Source organism: Adiantum capillus-veneris, chromosome 1 (assembly GCF_014529385.1).
Source record: "Adiantum capillus-veneris isolate H3 chromosome 1, ASM1452938v2, whole genome shotgun sequence".
In the NCBI taxonomy this organism is placed as follows: domain Eukaryota; kingdom Viridiplantae; phylum Streptophyta; class Polypodiopsida; order Polypodiales; family Pteridaceae; genus Adiantum; species Adiantum capillus-veneris.
The window spans coordinates 122054798-122073498 of record NC_140931.1 but is presented as its reverse complement, the minus strand read 5'-3'; the positions used below and the strand labels follow the sequence as shown (position 1 = coordinate 122073498).

General features: G+C 43.4%; 1 protein-coding gene across 2 annotated transcripts in view; it reads right to left on the bottom strand.

The window, feature by feature from the left end:
- Positions 1-8537: 8537 nt before the first annotated feature.
- The window catches only part of LOC147465464 (D111/G-patch domain-containing protein), a 39835-nt gene continuing 29671 nt past the window's right edge, over positions 8538-18701 (bottom strand). For both annotated transcript variants that reach the window (XM_086520317.1, XM_086520309.1), the window contains 2 exons: positions 9108-9173; positions 8538-9027 (listed from right to left, as the gene is read on the bottom strand). In XM_086520317.1, the coding sequence (XP_086376443.1) occupies positions 8968-9027; positions 9108-9173 (126 nt within the window). In that variant the 3' untranslated portion in view covers positions 8538-8967. The remainder of the gene's footprint in view (positions 9028-9107; positions 9174-18701) is intronic.

The window sequence follows — 18701 nt, the reverse complement described above, 5'->3', positions numbered from 1 at the left end:
CCAGTGTCCACAGAGAGAGAGAGAGAGAGAGAGAGAGAGAGAGAGAGAGAGAGGACCCGGCCCAGCTAGGACTCGCTGCAAGTTGCTAGACCGATGATCTGGTCCGACTTCTACGTGACTACGTCTCTAGCTAGATAGAGAGAGAGAGAGAGAGAGAGAGAGAGAGAGAGAGAGAGCGCCCCACAATTTACACGAGTAACTGTGGTGAGAGGGACTCGGTAACGAGGCAGGGAGGTGAATCCGGATTGAAATTCGTAAGCGAGAGGGATTGAAATTCGTAAGCGAAAGGTGCAGACTCCAGAGGCAGAGGACAAGTTCCTGCTTCACACCTGTCACGATACGAGGCTTGTCAGCTGTTTTTCCTCTTGTATTTCTTCAATTGCGTCGTACCACGCTAGCCCCACGGAAATCGAAAACTTTCATTGGATATTTGACACTCTTTTTTTGGTTTTCAAAAAAAAACCTTAGAGTTGAGTTCCCTTGGCATACTTTCATTGTTTTCAGCGATGATTGACAGATAAGTTAAATGTTATTTCAATTCTAAAATAGTAAATGGATCTTTTTATTTCACTTTCATTTCATATCCACATCTCTTGACTTTTTTTTGCATTCTATTGTTTTAAAATATTAAAATGAAACTTCACTTGCATAATTCTAGGACATCCTATGGACACACACACATATATATTCATGAGTTTTTTTTGTCTTTAGAAGATCAGAGTGAGGTGGGTGAATTTTGGGTGCAAATTACGAATCGTGGATGTAAGTCAATCGGATGGAGGACACGAATACAATTGCTTGTTTGTTGCCTTCAGAAGGCCATAGGAGAGTGGGTGGAGAATTGGTACACTTTTTGGACTATTGATTAAGAATCATGGATTAGCGACACATGTCAGGTGAGTTTGTTTTGTAATATATACTAGCTCGTGTTTCCCGCCTACCGACGGACCTCGCTCGCTCTTACCACCTCACTCAGTATGTGTTTGTGTGTATCTGCATCTTTATTCATCTCTCCATGACACACACACGATCGACACTCACACGATCGACACTTTCTGTCTTTGGCCCCTTTAGACTACTCCTGGTACATGAATAGAGTAACCTTAAGAAGTATCTCCTAGAACTTGTCGATGTGGTCGAAAACTGCTTCATGCTCTTTTTGAGAGACAATCCCACTCTTTCTTTACATCGTTTTGAAGTCAGGAGGAAGGAACTGAGCATAGAAATGATTTTTGAAATCTTTTGGGTTCACGCACTTCAAGCGAGGTCAGATCTTCTTCATGATGGCAGGAAGTTCCCACGCTAGGATCCCTCTAAGACTGTGCTAGAGCCCCACTTTGAGGTATATCCCGAGTCGACTCTAGGGGATTCTGAGGTGGTTCTTTCACCATCTTTGATCTCCCTTTTCAAGGGTCTTGAGTGCCTTTTGCACTTCTGGCTAAGCGAGAGTAGCTTGTAATTATGTCATTTGTCTCCTCAGGCACTCAATCTTTTCTTCTTGTTCTGCCATGACGAGTATGTTTCTTACAAGAAGTGTCTCTCCTTATAGAAAATGAACAGAGAGAGCCTTGCTCTGATACCACTATCATAGAAATGGAAGCGAGCACTTAACACTTTTTGAAACTATCCAATTATATTGTTAAGAATCCACACACAATAAAACTTTAGTAATTCAGAGGGATACGACACTAGGACCAAAAGATGGGTTGCCCCCCCTCCCCCCTTCAATAGAATTTTTTTATCACTTTATCAATTGATTCTTACAAACACATAAACCGGAGCAGCTTGCAGTGTTCTCCGTCCCTGAACTATTCTCATGCCAGAAATGCATGTTAATCTTTAGCCCAATGTTTGAAATTTTATGTAGTTGTAGCCGTAAACAGCTATGTCTATCTTGTTTTGTGTTCCTCTATGCGAAAGCGATCACTTTTGTTATCTGTTTGCTTGTGGAGAGCCAAACCGGGGTCGCCTATGCTAAAATTTGGCGTTGAAAACTCGTTAGAGAGCTGAAAAACTTTGTAGACAGCTAGTAGAGCACTTGTCTGAGTGTTGCTATCCACATAGGGACGAACACAAGCTTCTGTACACTACCCTTTGCCTGAGAGAGAGAGAGAGAGAGCTACTCTCTATGTGTATGTGTGTCTAATCTGCCAAGAGCCTCCTAGATAGGTAGCGCTTCAATTCTTATGACCTATCGGATGGAATGTATTGCCAGGTGGTGCTTCATGAGAGAGAAAGCAGGTTCGTAATTTTCTACGCTTCCTCATCTCCCAAAATCCAACGGTACATGCTGAGTTTTTAGTCTTAGTTTAATGTTATAAGATGTGACCCCCTTTCAAACAGATCCAGTCACTCATTTTTTAAAGGTTTTAAAGGGTGATCCGTATAGAAGTACGTACCTTACATACTGATTACGTACCGTACACTCCGTACCTTTCCACCTTGTTCCGCATCCCTTTAGACTCAGTCTGCATGTTCCTGCAAAGACGTATTTATAATATGTCCCAAATTAAGGCCACTTTCTTGGGTGGCCACAATCAAAATATAAAATTGTGACCCCTTTAAACAAACTAGAAAACCACCTTATTCATGTGTTTGTCATGACACGTTCTCCACTGAATCCGGCTATTGCTCTACTTATCATACTATCTGGACACTAATATATTTCCAAGATGGCACATTGCACGAAGAAACTTAGCCCCTCGTTAAATTGTTAATTGATACAAATAAATTTAAAAATGAAGTATGATCTTGGCAAGCAATGCCTTGCTCTGCATCTATGGATCAACAATCCCCAAGTCTCCCTCCTCTCTAGGCAATATAATTGTGTCCCAATGAACTCGTGGCCGTATATCAATTCTCACAAATGTAATGGCATTCTAGTGAAATAGGGCTTGTTCAAAGTTCTCAAGTGGTCGGAACTAAGGGACAAGTGATTTTAAGAAACTATTTTTTTGATGCCTGCTTCTCATATCTGATGTTTTTTGGCCTTGGGCCTTTAAATATGAGCCTTGGGGGTCTCTTTAGCACTTTGCAATGCGCAGATTGCGGTGGTTGTACTTTGCAAATAATCAATAAAGAAAGAAATACCATTCTGTGTCTCTCGTGTGGACTCTCTCTCTCTCTCTCTCTCTCTCTCTCTCTCTCTCTCTCTCAGTTAGATGTTTTGAAGTGCTAAAAGTCTATTCCAAACTGTTCTTTTCAGTTGGCACGTATCAGAGCGTCAGCCGTTTGTTGTTTAACGGAAAGCTATGGAGTTGAAGAAGAACCACAATAGAAAGAGATGAAGAAAGAGGAGTTCATTTTTGCCCTAAGAAGATCTTGAAGCATGCTTTTAACACTTTTCTATGTTGCAAAGGCATCTAAAAATCTCTTCAAACCTTTGATAATTTGGATATGCAACAAAAGTCAAAGTTGACCCTCTCGATGAGTCCAATGTATTCACATGAACGAATTTTGATTCCAATAATTTTGAAAAAAATTAGTTTTCAACAACAGATTAGGGTTTTTGCAACATGGATCAAAATTATGTTTTGGGTGCTTTTTGTGGACAACAGGTAGCAGGATGGAGGAAGATGTAGTTATAAACATTTGAGATGTGAAAACCAACCAGAAGAACCACTTGTTTGAATTTTGATTGAGGTTTTGCAAATCGTTTGTGGATATTGTTTGGAAAATTGTTTGAACTAGATTAAATCTTGTTCGAACCTGTTTGACCTTGTTTTGGTGTCAATTGAGTTTGTCTGATTCTTGTTTTCATGTTGGTTTAATTACTGTTTGAGAACCTTTCGATGACATAGGTTGCAGTCTAGAGAGTGCCCAGTTGTATTTGGTCCTCTGAACGACGCAAGTTGGGGTCTGGACATCATTTAGTTGTAACTGGAAACCTCCAAGCAATGCAAGCTGCTATCTGGGAGGTGTTTAGCTGTACATATGGCCTTTGAATAACTCATGGCCCCAACGTCGGTTCTGAGGGAAGTATACATGGGAGAGTTTATGTGTTTTTATCACATCTATAATCATTTGTGTTGCATCATTATTTGTGAAGCATATGAATCCAGTGCATCAATAGTTCCAACTTGGATGAGATCGCATAGGTATGTGATCTTAGTGCATTGAGATACCCCTTCAAAGATCAACGCGGTTTGGGTGTGATGGCTAACTTTGCTAAGTCAGAATATCAAGAGCTCCGATGCGGGATGAGATAACTAAATGACCCTCAGATTGTGGAACTGTGCAGTGTGATGTGTGCTAAAGAATGTGTTGTCTGGTAATGATGGGCATTAGCATGTATGCATATAGACAATGTCTACTAAAGAATCGAAGTGAGTTTTGCAAGTCTAATAGCGGACGATTACTCTTCTTTCAAGAGGGGGTGTGTCACAAATGCGATGGCGTGGAATTCTAGTGAAAGAAGAGATGCAACAATATTGCCTCTTCTTTCAAGAAAATTACCTTCAAGCAACAAGTTGAGCAATTTTGTTGTGGTTTACCCAAAGAGATACGGCACTTGTGGCTACGAAAGAAGTATGACTCCATTCAAAGACTTATGGGCATGCCAAACACGAAATTGGTATGCATGTCGATACATTAACATACCCTTTAGACAAGCCAGTGTCAGCTCAAAAGGGGCAAGCTTCCTTCAATTGTAACAAGAAGAAGGTTAAACAGAAGAAGAAAAGTCTTATGGGCCCAAAACTGTCAGTCGAGCACCGTACTAAGTACTACAAAGAGGGCAAGTGTTACGGTTGCGGAGAGCAGAGGCACATTCTTGCGAAGTGTCCTAACAAAACATCGCAGGATCAAGCAGAAAACAAACCCGAGAGTTCTAAAGCGTTAGAAGAGCATGCAAAGAAAGGGGAGACAAAGGCGAGGCTGGTTCTAGATTTTGTGGGGACTAATTCTTAACATAGCTCGTTGTTGTTGCTCCCCCGGGCCCCCATCTCCATGCGTGCAAGCATTGCCCATCGTCCCCTCCCCTTGTCGCCATGTGTTGGCCCCACGCCACCCTCATGCTATCCCTCCCAATCTCACGTTCCCCCTCCCCGCCTTTTTTTGCCCGTTGCGGCCCACTTCATCCCCTCCCACCTTGTTCTCCTCTCCTTTGCCATCGTCTTCTCGGGTTCATTATGCTCTTCGGTTGATCCAGTACTTGGTTCACCTCGGTAGCAAAACGCCTACCACCACTTTCAATTGTAGAATCTATGGAGGCTCATGCTCGACCCAAATGGAGTCCCCTCGACCAACCTCACAGAGCCCACCATCCGACTTGCTCTTTCACCTTCGGAGCAAGCGAGCGTTGCAACAAAGGTGGAGCGTCTTCAAGCCACCTTTGTCATCTGTAAGATTATCAACAGTTGCCTAACAGAGGTGAGTTGTGCGACCTCCTCTAGGCCCCTCTTCTTGTGGAGGTGAGAAAGATTATTGGCATAGATCTGCTTGGGCATGGCTACTACTAGATCGAGTTTGAGATGGATTCCAAGGTCATTTCAATGATCCTGTTGGCCAACCGAGCAGTCAGGCTCATCTTCGACACTGGTACCGTGGTTTCAGCCCAATTTCTAATGTTCTTGTCAAAGAAGCAAATTCTGCCATTTCAGTTTGCTTCCCAGGCCTGAGGAGAGAATACCTCCAGCTACTTGCCAGGATTGGTTCCAAGATTGGGACCATTCTTGAGAGACCGCGTACAGCAGCTTCAGTTGACGCGAGAGTAGCAAGCATACCTACAATACGCGTTCTAGTTCGAGACACACTCTCTCTCGAATGTAGTCCTACTACCTCAGGTGAGTGGAGGATGGCTCCGCAAGAGCATGGATTGTTCAGGACTCTCAAATCAACGCTTCATTTGCAAATGGATGGGCCATCTTGCAAAGGATTGTCCGCGCAGGAGTACCCGATCCTCGACACAGACTCAGCCTACCAAGGCTAGCTAAGCTCAACAGCATAGACATAATGTGCACGAACAAGTACCTCCTCCAAGACAGGTGCCCAGGCATGTGAGGGTTCGCGATCGTTGTCATCACGGACAGGTGCGACACCTTGAACTCCTCAATGGACGATTTGCACCAAGCTAGCAACAGTGGCTTCCCACACATGGAACCATTTTGACCCTTTGCAGTAAGATGAGCCGACAGATGTCCCCTCCACCTCAGCTTCGCCATGACCAGCCCCCCCCCGCTCCACCCATCTCCCCCTCCAGTCCCTCCGCCCTGTCTCCTTGCCCTTCCCACGCCCTGCCGCCGACCCAAGAAACATGCCACTCCTCAGTCTCTCGGAGGTCTCTTGGCATTGTCTTTGCCACGAGCCGCTTGGCACAAGAGGAGCAGGCCTACATGCGGACGCCCATCTTAGTGCAAGCTTCGCCCTTTGCGGTAGTCCCTCGCATGCTGACCAGTTTTGACATTTGTCGTCGCTAGGACTTCTTCAAGAACGGCTTTACATGTTTTCTTGAGGACACATCTCATGACCTCGTGGCGTCTTAATTCAGAGTACATGTTCTATTTCAAGCCCCTAGAGGTGCAGAGACCTTAGACACACTGATTGGTTTTTCTTTCCCGTTGTGTGGCATAGATCAGATAGAGTGAACTATGCATACGGTGGTGGATTGGCTCCAAGTCCAAGCCCTCGAGTTCTCTCACCACATGGGAGACTTGGGAGTGACAGACTCTATGGCTATTGGCCAAGTTCTCTGTGACACCACTTGATGCAGCAAGATGGTTTACTTTTTAAAAGACACTCAAATTGCACCCACTTATATATATGTACATGAGGACTCCTCGACAGAGGATGTAGCTTTACAGACTGCACACCCCCGGTTAGGCATGGGTCGAATGGACACTTCAGACACTGCTATCTCTTGGGGTGGAACTCCGTCACTCCTCGTCTCATGTGTCGAACTCTCTATCTCTTTCAATTCAGGTGTTATTTGAAGTGTTTAAACTTGTTTGGTCTATTCTTTTCCATTGGCACGTGGTGTTCGTCTCGTGACATACGGGAAATAAGAATTCACTTGCAGACACGTTGTCTCAAAAGCCACAGGCATTAGCCATCTAGGCGATACATCATCAAAATTTTGAAGATATGATTTATCGACACGCTACATATTCAAATTTCACAAACATCTTTGATTGGTTGCAGAGTAGGGAGACAATTGCACGCTTTGATCTAAAGGAAGGTTATTTGATGCGAAAGACCATGTTGTGTGGGAACAAGGGTTGAGTAACAAGGTATTGACAGTGTCACAATCCACCTTTTGTTGGGCATAGAAAGATCAAGAGTACCTTGACAGGTGTGGAAAAGCATTTCTATTGGCCTAGGCTCAAAAAGGATGGGGATGAGTTAGTACGCACTTGTTTGGTGTGTCAGAAGGTCAAGTTTGACAAGCACAAGGCACCAGGTCTACTACAACCTTTACCTATTCCTATCCATCCTTAAGAGAGTATAGCAATGGCCTTTATCTTTGATCTTCCAAAGACTCAAAGTAAGCATGATGACATTTGAAGTGTCATCAACCAATTCAGCAAACACAAGCAATTTGTCTCACAAATTTTCACATTACATGGTATGCCAAAAATCGTAGTGTCAAATAGAGATCCTCGATTTACAAGTTTGTTTCGGAGAGCAATACGGGAGAATATAGTATACGGCTTAAATTCTCCTCCCCATTCCATTCACAAACAAATGAGCAATTGGAGATAGTCAACTCATTAGTTTTAGACTTGTTAAAGTTATATATCTATGATAAGAAGACTCAACGGGAAAAGTTTTTGGTCTCTGGTGGAGTTTGCTTACAATTACATAATTCATACATCTACAGGAAAGGCGACAGTTGAGATTGTCAAGGGTGCCAGAAAGGTTCAAGCACATCATAAGAAAGTAGCAGACAAGCATCCACGTGACTTGTACTTGAAAAAAAAATGATCCGATGCAGCTCAAGTTTGAGAAAGCACATTCACAAAAGCAGAAGGTTAAGGAGAGTCTTTTTTCAAAGTTCAATATAAGATACTATAGATCCTCCCACGTACAGGAAAAGAAAAATGAAATATCATTTAGACTAAAGTTACCAGATACTTAGAAGATTCACAATGCATTTCATGTGAGTCTATTGAGACCAAAGGTAAAGTGCTAGTGGGCATGGAGCTAGATGAGCAACCAATCGTGAAAGAGACGGAAGAGATACTCATTCTAGAACAAGTCCTAGCTCACAAGGGAAGGAAAGTGAAAGGTAAGCTGACACGACGGTATTTGGTCAAGTTCAAGAACTCTCTCTCTCTCTCTCTCTCTCTCTCTCTCTCTCTCATAACAGGTCTTGAGTTCAACTATCCTCGTCGGCTAGATATTGAAGGTCCCTTGGGATAGTTTCCTACGACGCTAAAACTCTCTTCTTCTTCTTCTTCTCTCTACACCAATCACCTTGCTATTGGACCTATGACACTTTGTCATACTTTATACACTTTCAAAGGTGATTCAAGGTCAATGTGTGCATCCAATCATAAGGGTGATTAAACTTACAGCAAAAACTTACCAGAAAGAGAGTGTAGGCCACAATGTTATAAACTATCAAAAGTCAATCTAACATTCTTCTATACATTGAGAGGATATTGCCCCTCTTAAACTATTGAATGTCCTGCCTCTTTTCAAGCCTGTCTGACAATAGGCCCATACTTGTCGAGATACACGTCCACTCCTATTTGTTGTGGATGACTTACATTAGAGCTACCGAGACGAAACTCCATCTCCCAGAAGTAATAGTCCCATCTGCCTAAACTTTTGTGTTAAGCTTCGCTGTAAAGTAAACGAGCTTCATGATGATCTTGACTATAAAGGACACAATACATGGGAGTACAGCTTAAAGAATGGTTGACATCACCCGCTAGTACTTAATTGCTTTTGCAAAGGGATCTTTGAAAATCTGCAACTCAAGCACCAAGTGCATGCAATCCTCACAATCCTGCCTTAAAAGTCGCCTCAATGATCTTCTTCATCCAAGCCCGGACAATTGGCAAGTAGTGCCTCAACAGACTCATACTGCAAACCACAGTATTATCACGAGTCCAGCATTATTAAATCAATGCTGAAAAGGCTGCGAGCATGTATCAGAAACATACCTGACACCCACAGTATAAACAGTACAAGTACTCGGAGCGTAGCCTCTGCAATAAGTCTTGAAGATCCTGCATGATGAAAAATCCGACAGTGAGATTACTAAGAATCAGAAAAGTGAAGCGCAAAACCGGGGCTCCCCATTATGAATAGGCAATTTGACCTCTACTAGAAAGAAATACAGCCTTCTACTCTAGTGCTTCAAGAGCTACAGTGAGACAGTAAAAACTGAAAACCATTGCAAGAAGAGTTCAATCCTGTAGCACAAACAGAAAGATCCCCATAGATCACACACAGCACATGAAAGAGAGATGCAAAGGTTTTGTGAGTTGAAGGATCAACTGGATCCAGCATTATGCACACAAAAGTGAAAAAAAAATTTGGTTGTAACCAGCTTGCTAGCAAATCACAAATTTATATGTTATGTTGTTGGCTGTGTTAAAGGTGAGAGTACTAATGTAGGTCCTAATGAGGCACATGTGCAGCCGATGCAGGTTTCAAATGATGGTATTGAGTAGCCATTGTCTGATAGAGATTTACAAGATGTAATTGATGAGGATAGGAGCAGATAAAACTTGTTGTGACACTAAACTGGATGCACCTTTAGTAAATTGGGTGCACCTTTAGTTCATCGTACTCATTCAAGTTTTCAACCCGCCTCTTATGCATCAAATTGTTATGTTTTGGTTATGTCAAGTATGTAAGAACCTTTGTCATTTGACGAAGCACAAAATTCAAAAAAATTAATTGGTTGCAACAAAATTTAAGTATGATGCTACTACAAGAGACGTCAATATTCCCAGGTAGCCCCTTCCTTCTAAGATGTTATACTATAGAGAACGCTTCATGAGCATATCGGAGGACACATTTATAGAGAGACCCGATACATGGAGGGCTTCGTTCTGGGGTGGGGATTGGCCAGCTCAAGGTTTCGTCACATCACATTGAGAGATAGACTGGCAAAGTAGGTAAGATCCCTAGAGAAAAGAGGATAATGCAGACTATGCAAAGAGGAGGTGGATGGTGACCAACAGGGGGAGGTGTAGAATGAGGAGCACTATGTATGCAACTGCAGGGCCTACATTGCCATCAGTCGAGATGCCCCTCCCCATTCATAGAGCAGCACTCCCTTTGCCAGCTCTTAGAATCAGCAAACCAGCTAGTGCTAGGGAAGATTCAGCAACACAGAGAGATCTCTTTACAAGCCCAGACAGTACCAAGCTGGGGGGGGGGGGGGGGATCAAGACACAAATTGCCACTTTCTCTCAAAGATCCACCCCACCTCCGAAACCCCCACAACACAAGTTACCCTCCAGAGAGCATAGACATTCAGAGCCAGTAGGAGCTTCACCAGGAGAATGCAGAGCTACTTGGCTCAGCTCACAAGCATATTCTTTAGAAGGTTGTTGAAACTGCCATCTTCAATGTACACCATACTACATCCTCAGTATAAAACAAGATGGAGCTAGCTAGAGTGCATATCATACTTGTATACCCTTTGCATATAGTCCTACATTTCGAGCCCTGGCAGTAGAGCTCCATCCTCCCACCATCGATCGTGGTCTGTCACAAACTGATGACGTGTCTAAGCCCCGAAGAATGGAGCCAACTTGCAGATCCCGGCCGAGGGGCCTAAACCCTAAGAAGAACAAGTAACAGAAGAAGAAATCCTACCAGCTTATGGGGACCCCGTCCGATGGGACCCCAGTGACATAAAGGAATTAAAATAAAGGAAGACCCACACACGCACACGCAACAGATGACGTGGCAACAGTACGCTCCGAAAACTACGCTAGCAGTGCTGATGTGGTAGGCCGTAAAGATTTCCACGTTTTGCACTAACATGCTGACGTGGCAAGCTGTACGGATTCTATAAATTACACTTACAGCTTTTGGGCATTGCTTTTGGACCAGATGCTTTTGAGTTTGAAGGCTTTTCATGTGAAACTCCTTTTGGGGCCTAGGGCCTTTAGATATGAGGCCATGGGCTCATTCTCAGACATGCTTCCTAGAGAAGGTGCAGAGTCTGGAGTACCGGCTTGTACTGAGTTGATGCAATATAAAGAAATACCGAAAGGGACGCCAATGTTTGGGGCCAATACTCTCTGGGGTGGAATTCCGCCACTCCATGTCGTGTGTCGTCTCTCTCTCTCTCAGTTCAGTTGTTATTAAAGTGCTAAAAGTCTGTTCAAACTGTTCTTTTCTATTGGCACGTGGTGCCCGTCTTGTGACATGGTCATCACTCATTATACACCCTATTAGTTAGATTTAGCTATAACCTAATGTTCAACCTCTCCAAGACGTTAAAAATCAAAAGGATGGAAGAACTCCATGTGCAAAGTGAGTTTATGCTTTCGGTTTCTCGAATCTATGAGAAGGTTGATGTGTCAATTGCGCAAGGGAAGAAAAATTTCAGAAATTATTGCAAGCACTCTTGGGGTTAAACAAGGATGTCCGTTGTCACCAACTCTCTTTGGTCTATGCATCGATCAATTGAAACAAACGGTACTTGACTTTATGCAAGAAGAAGACATTGAAGAGGTCACTATTTGCAATGCGGTAATCATGCTTTTATTGTATGCGGATGATGTAGTGCTTCTAGCACACACTTTGGAGGATGAACAAAAGCTTATGGTTGTCCTTGAGAACTTTTGCTTGCATAGTGGGCTGATTGTGAATGAATCCAAAACAAAGGTTGTGCTTGTGAAAACCAACCATAAGGAGAAGTCATGCATTGTGTACAACAATGAGACACTTGAAGTCATTGAAAGCTTTAAGTACCTTTGCCTTGAGGTTACGGCCAATCACAAGTGGCATGAATGTGCTATGCGTCGTTTGGAAGCCGGAAAGAGAGCGTATTATGCACTTGAGAACATGTGTAATGCGAGAAACATCAAGTGTGGGTTCTCAAGAAGTACCTTTTTGACACATTGGTGACACCGGTTCTTCTTTATGAAGCTGAAGGGTGGGGCGGGAGCATCTCAAAGTCTACTTGGAAAGAGTTTGAGAATGTCCAAAAGCGTTTTCTTACAAACTTTCTCCAAGTTAAGACACAAACACCATACATGCTCCTACTTCTTGAGTCGAAATCTCTTTCAATTGAGGTTATGGGCATGGAAAGGATTCTGGAGTCCATGATAATGATGCATCAAAACCCCTCACATCGACTTCCTACAATTGCATGGGAAGCAAGGAAAAAATTTCAAAAGACGCATAAAAGCAAGATCTTGACCACAGGATGGATGAAAGATATATAGAAGTGGTTTGGAAGATGGGATGCGTTACACTTGCTACATGATGCCTCAATAGACTCCCAAGTGAATGAAGCTTTTCTACAACGCCAGGCATTTGACTGACCATGCGAGTCAAAAGTGACTGGAACGGACGGCCAAAAGTTGCCTCATACAAAGTTCTAAGTTCTAACAATGGTAAAGGAATAAGAGTTATTCAAAATTGCTTGGACCAAAGGGAGATAGAGCTCCCAATGAGACTGTTGATCATGCACATAAGACTTCAAAACATCAAAAGCCAACTGATTGTAAATTTCTGTTTGACCATCTAACTATGGAAGAAAAACCGATGAAAATTTCAACTTAGTGCCAATATTTTCAAAGAGTAAACGCCAAAAATTAGACGTGAACTTAACATCCCTATCTGAAACGATTGACTTTGGCAAACCACAGAGGGGGACCAATGCTTTATGAACAACCGTGCTACATCTTGTGCGGTGACTCTGGCCTTACAAGGAATCAATATGCAAAATTTGTTGAAACAGTCAACAATTGTCAAACATTGAGTGTTCCTTGAATACAAACTAGGTGAAAGGTTCGGCACAAATCCATAGAAATATCCTGAAAAGGCCCGTCGGGAATAGGCAACGGTAGCAAGAGGCATTGCTACTTATCCCGAGGAGCTTTTACCTTTTGACAAATGGTGCACTGTGTGATAACAAAATACATCTTTCCACATTTTAAGCCAATAAAAGAATCTTTCTATTTTTTTCCAAAGTAATGTTCATTCCCTTGTGCCCACCTGTGAGAGAGTCATGAGCCTCGTGCAATATGGCTTCCCTGAGAGAGGGAAACACACATAGACGGTGACGAAAATACAACAAATCTTCACGAATGAGATAGTTGTTGGGCCCTTGGGAAGCAAGAGTCTGCAATTATTGCTTACGAAACTCAGAATCTGCAAATTGGTTCTTCATGCTGTTGAAAGAGACACCCTGAATAGAAACTGTGGATCTTGACTCAAGAACCGAGATTTATACTTTGCAACTTAATGCATCTGCAACAGGGTTAGTTTTACCAGGCACATACTCAATCAAACCACCAAATTGCTTAAAAAATTGTGACCACCATGCTTGGCGATCACTCCAATGTGCACTAGGCATAGACTGGAGCCACTTGAGGGCTTGATGATCTATGCCAACTGTGAACTCTCTACCATACAGAAAACACTTCCAATGCTTGAGAGAGTGAATGACAGACAAAAGTTCTTTGTCATAAACTGAATAGTTCTTTTTTGCACTATTTAACTTCCGACTAAGAAATGCAACTGGACGGCCATGCTGCTGAAGCATAGCTCCTATGGCGACATTGCTCGCATCCATCCATACATCAAAGGGGTCGTCCCAAGAGGCAAGGATCAGACACACGACGCTTCGGTCACTGCAACCTTGAGAGCTGTGAAAGCCTCAATGGCCACTTCGGGAAAATCTACGCGCTGTCGGCAAGTTTTTACACCTTTCAAAACATCGATCATGGATACGGCAATGCGTGCAAAGTTCTCTATGTGCGAACTATATGCTTGACATAAACCAAGAAAAGAACGCACATCATATGCAGTTTTCGGCAAATCCCAATTACCAACCTGTTCTACCTTCACAAGATCGAGCTTGACACCTTCTGCAGAAATGATGTAACCTAGATAAGTAACTTCAATGATACAAAACTCAGATTTCTTAGCTGCAATGTACAGCTGACACTTATGCAAACGGTTTAAAACCCTTTAAACTTCCTTTTCATGTTGTTCCCACGATGCAAAAAAAATGAGAATATCATCAAGAAAGATAAACACACACACGTCAACCATATCGCCAAAACGGCCTACCATGAGACGGTTAAACGTACCCACGGCACACGTCAATCCAAAAGGCATAACCACATACTCCCATTGCCTGCGCTCTGTGCAAAAAGCGGTCTTGTAGATGTCGCCTTTAAATACCATTACCTGATGGTATCCACTTTTGAGATCGACCTTACTGAAAACCTTTGCCCCATTGAGCCTATCGAGGATATACTCAATGCGAGACATAGGAAACTTGTTCTTGACGGTCATCTTGTTCAATGCCTTGTAATCAACACACAAACGAGACGAACCATCCTTGTTGCGGACAAATAAGAGAGGAGCAGCAAAAGGACTTACACTAGGACGTATAAATCCTCGGGCCACCAACTCCGTGAGTTGCAGCTCTAATTCTTCTTCTTGAGTCTTGTTCAAACGGTAGGGAACCTTACTGGCTTGCTATGCCCCCTTGGTGAGTTCAATGCGATGGTCCTCCGGCCGCTCGGGAGGGAGACGGGGTGGAAGATCAACTTGCAAAAAGAGGTGCTCATACTTGGTAAACAACGTTGAATACCTGTCTGGAGCCTGAATGCTTTGGGTAACTGGAGAGGCATAGATGAATGCCGCTTGTGCTCCTCTTCGTAATTCATGCTTCGCCTGCACATGACAAATGAGAGGTAAAGAATGCAGACCCTTCTCACCACGAATGATCAAACATGGAAGAGTCACTTTTGGCATTTAGAGTGAGCGTATTGTTGGCCCAATCAATGAGAGGGTTATGCTCACAAAACCATCTAATGCCTCAAATCATATCACATCTTGAGAGAGAAGACGCAACAAATTTTCGACGAAAGGAAGCTTGTTGAACAGTGAATAACACATCAAAGCACTCTTGCATAATGAGAGAGTCCATACCGGGAGCGAAGCCCAACACCTCAAGAGGAGTTGTCTGGCTACGGACTCTCTCTACAAGAGAGTCACCAATCACATCATGCATACTGTCTGAATCAAACAATATGACAAAAAGTTGACCCTTCACATGACCATAACAATTAAAGAGAGACTCATCAACGTGTGTGTCAGAAACATGTGGAGACTCAGATTGGTTCACTAAAGTGCTTGTGGTAGCTATCGGTGCTTTGGGTTCTTTATGTGGTATTGTCTGAGGACAAGCCTTCTTAATATGACCCTTGAGGTAACATTGATAACATCGACCTTCCTTAGCATAAATGACTTGTTCTTTTAACGTTATGTATCCTCCTATAATTCCTTGTGCAGCTTTTTCATCTAGAGTTAGCTTAGGTGTTTTAGCTTTACCCTTAGATTCATTTTCAGAGTTCTTTTCCGAAGGATTAGAGGAAGATTGGCTAGAAGAGTTACCATTCTTACCGTTCTTGCCGTGCTGTGGATTCAGAGGAGTTTGAGAGGTACTGTGAGAAGACTTGTTCACCTTAGGCTTTCTTTTGTTGTGCTTCATCTCCTGTGCGAGAGCAATCGCTACCGCCTTGTTGAGATCCATGGGGTCGAGAACTTCGACATCAAACTTGATATACTCGTCCAACCGAAAAAGAATGTCTCTTTACAATCATCATCCGATTTACGTAAATGGGTGCCGAACTGCAAAACACGGTTAGAGAAAGACATGTTTGGCATACCATTTTGCTTGAGATTGTGCCAACCTTCTTTCAACCACGCTAAGTATTGAGGTGGCATAGACCGCACCTTGAGCTTGTATTAGGTGTCGGCCCAATTGAAAGAAAGGGGCACGCCTTCATCGGCTTCCTCTAAGTCCTCTAGGTGCGTGGCCAATTGTGCCTCTTACCATGTGTGATACCAATAAAAGGCATCACCGGCAAGATACATGGCTGCCGTCAAAACTTTGCTATTTCCTGTTTCTTAGTTGTCGCAAAGTAAGCATTAAATTGATGCAACCAAGAATGAATAACATTAGCATTCATCTTACTGTCATACTTACTAAACGTCAACTTCTCAGTGACTGGATTGTTGGAGTCCGCATCTCTACTCGTGCTACCTGATGAACTGCCCACATCTTTGATCGGCTCGGATTTCGAGGTGAGTACCTGTAGGACCAACTCTTGTATGCGTTGGTCTCTCTGTGCCTCATGCTCTAATTCCAAGACTGCTCGCCTTTCTTCGGCCGCTATGCGTTGGGCTTCGCGTGCTTGCTCACGCTCAAGCTCCATAGCTGCCTTTCTTTCTTCGGCCACCAAGCATGCTTGATCGCGCTCGCGATCCAAGGCGGCGCGTTGCACCTCTTGTTGTAGCATCGTATCCATCATCGACTTGACCAAAGCCTCCATAGGATATGGTGCAACCCATGGCGTAGATGGGGAAGGGGGAGGATCGAAAAAAAATCCTCCTGATGGGAAAAATTCTTCGATCACCAGCTCCACTCTCATCACCTTCATGCAAAGTATCCATTCCGCTTCGGGTGATGACTATACACTGAGATCTTGGGTACTTAAGTTCTCGAGGAACTTGGGTTCTTGAGGTTCTTGGGTTCTTGAGGTTCTTGAGTTTTATAGCTTGCAATCGGTGTTTGAGAAGTCTTTTCTCTTACCCGAGCTCGACTCTTCCCTGCGGGCGCATCCCCTTGCCCTTCGGAGAAGACTACGGCAAACTGCTGAATGAAAGCCAAAAGACCTCGGAGCATCTCGAAATCCTGAAAAGGATTCAAATTTTATTGATTGTCCCACCCTCTTAACATTCCTTTGCCTTCTTGTTCTTATCTTCGAGGAAATCGTACTGGTTGACTCTGTAAAAGTGCTTCTTCTTCCCATAAAACATGCCATCGTCGAAGTCGGAACTGTCAGAGGATGACTCCTCCATAGAACTATTAGAAACTCGTCGGAATCTGATCTTCTTTGCCTTTTTCTTGTTCTTTCCAAAGCTTTGCTTTTTGCTTCGCTTCTTGCCCTTTCTATCCTCTTCGCTCGAGTCGGAAGAGGAAAAGCTAGAAGAACTGTCGGAAGAAGAGGAAGAAGAACTGGGCAGTCCTTCAAAACACACATATTTCTACTGTTTTTGTACAGATGCGAAAGAAGATTGACGGCCAAGGTAACCGGGATAGTCAATCCCCTTCTTGCGCTTCTTCAATTACCCCTTCGATGGCTTCTACGTGTTCAAAAGCTGAGTTTGAGTCTTGAAGGTCTTCTTCAGTGTAAACATCCTCAGAGTAGAAGGTTTCTTGATTGCCGGTTTGAGTTGGTGGTTCGGTGACTTTTTGCCAATGAGTATGCACTTCAGCCATCGACTACTGGGTCAAAAATTTTGCAAATTGGGGATCCTTAGCAAACTGAAGCATCTGCTTTATGCACTCGTCAATCTGTGGTCGACGTTGCATCTCCAAGAGTTCATACTGTGTGGGCCGAGGTGGCTCGTACTCATCTTCTGCTAAGTCGCTTGAATTTTCCATATTGCCTCCTCCTACCTCAGCGGTGGCAGAAGAGGTCGACTGATTCTTTTCGGAATCCATAAGTGTCGAGAGAAGAGGGATCGGATTTCTCGATAGAAGAGAAATCGGCCGTGCTCTGATACCACTGTAACAAACTTGGACACCCCAAGTCTACATTCTGTGGCGACACAACAGAGATTCACTTCAAAACAATTCACAATTCAAGAGTTAGACACGGCCCAGCATAGTTCCGTGCCAAGAGAGATTGGCCCCAAAGACTGATGCCCCTTTCTAAATTTCTTTTATATTAATCTTTGAGCAAAGTACAACTCCTGCGGGTGCTCGCTCTCAAACTTTGCGTCCAGATGCTCTGAGAAGTGAGCCCCCTTGGGTCACTTATAAACATTACAAGGGGTGCCCCCAAAAGCATGAAAACTCAAAAGCAACTTAATCCCAAAAGCTGTCAAAAACAGTGCGCAGCCTGCGAAAATCCGTATAGCCAGTCAGCACTGTCAACAGATATACGAAAATTCATACAGCCACGTCAGCAATCAGCGCGATTTGCGAAAATTTGTACAGCTACCACGTCAGCAGGCCTCTACACAATTTTTCAGGTCTTTGTGTCCCTTGGGTCCCTCGTCCCTTGGCCATAAGTTGGGACAACTTTATTAGGTAGGGCCATGCCACGTAAGCAATTTGTGACAACCACCTACGATTACTTGAGTAATCTTCTCAAGTATGAGTTGAGGTTTATCAAATTTTCCTTTTTACCCTTATCCTTAGATTTTCACTCTTAAATTGAAATGTAGATTGAGAAGAAGAACTTTGAGAGTTCTTTTTATTGTCACCGAATTCTTGTCTTGTCATTAGAGGAGTCATGAGAGGAAGAGTTACCATTACCGTTTGCCGTCTTGAGCTTACCCTTGTGCTTCATCTGTTGGAGTTGAGCCAAGCGTATTGCCTCTTGCAATGTCTTTGGATCATCGGCTTCCACGTCAAACTTAATCGAGTGGTCCAATCAAAAGAGAAATGCCTCCAACCTTTTCTCATCCAATGTCCTTAATTGTCTACCTAACTGAGACACACAATTAGCGTACGACATCACACGTTTACCTTG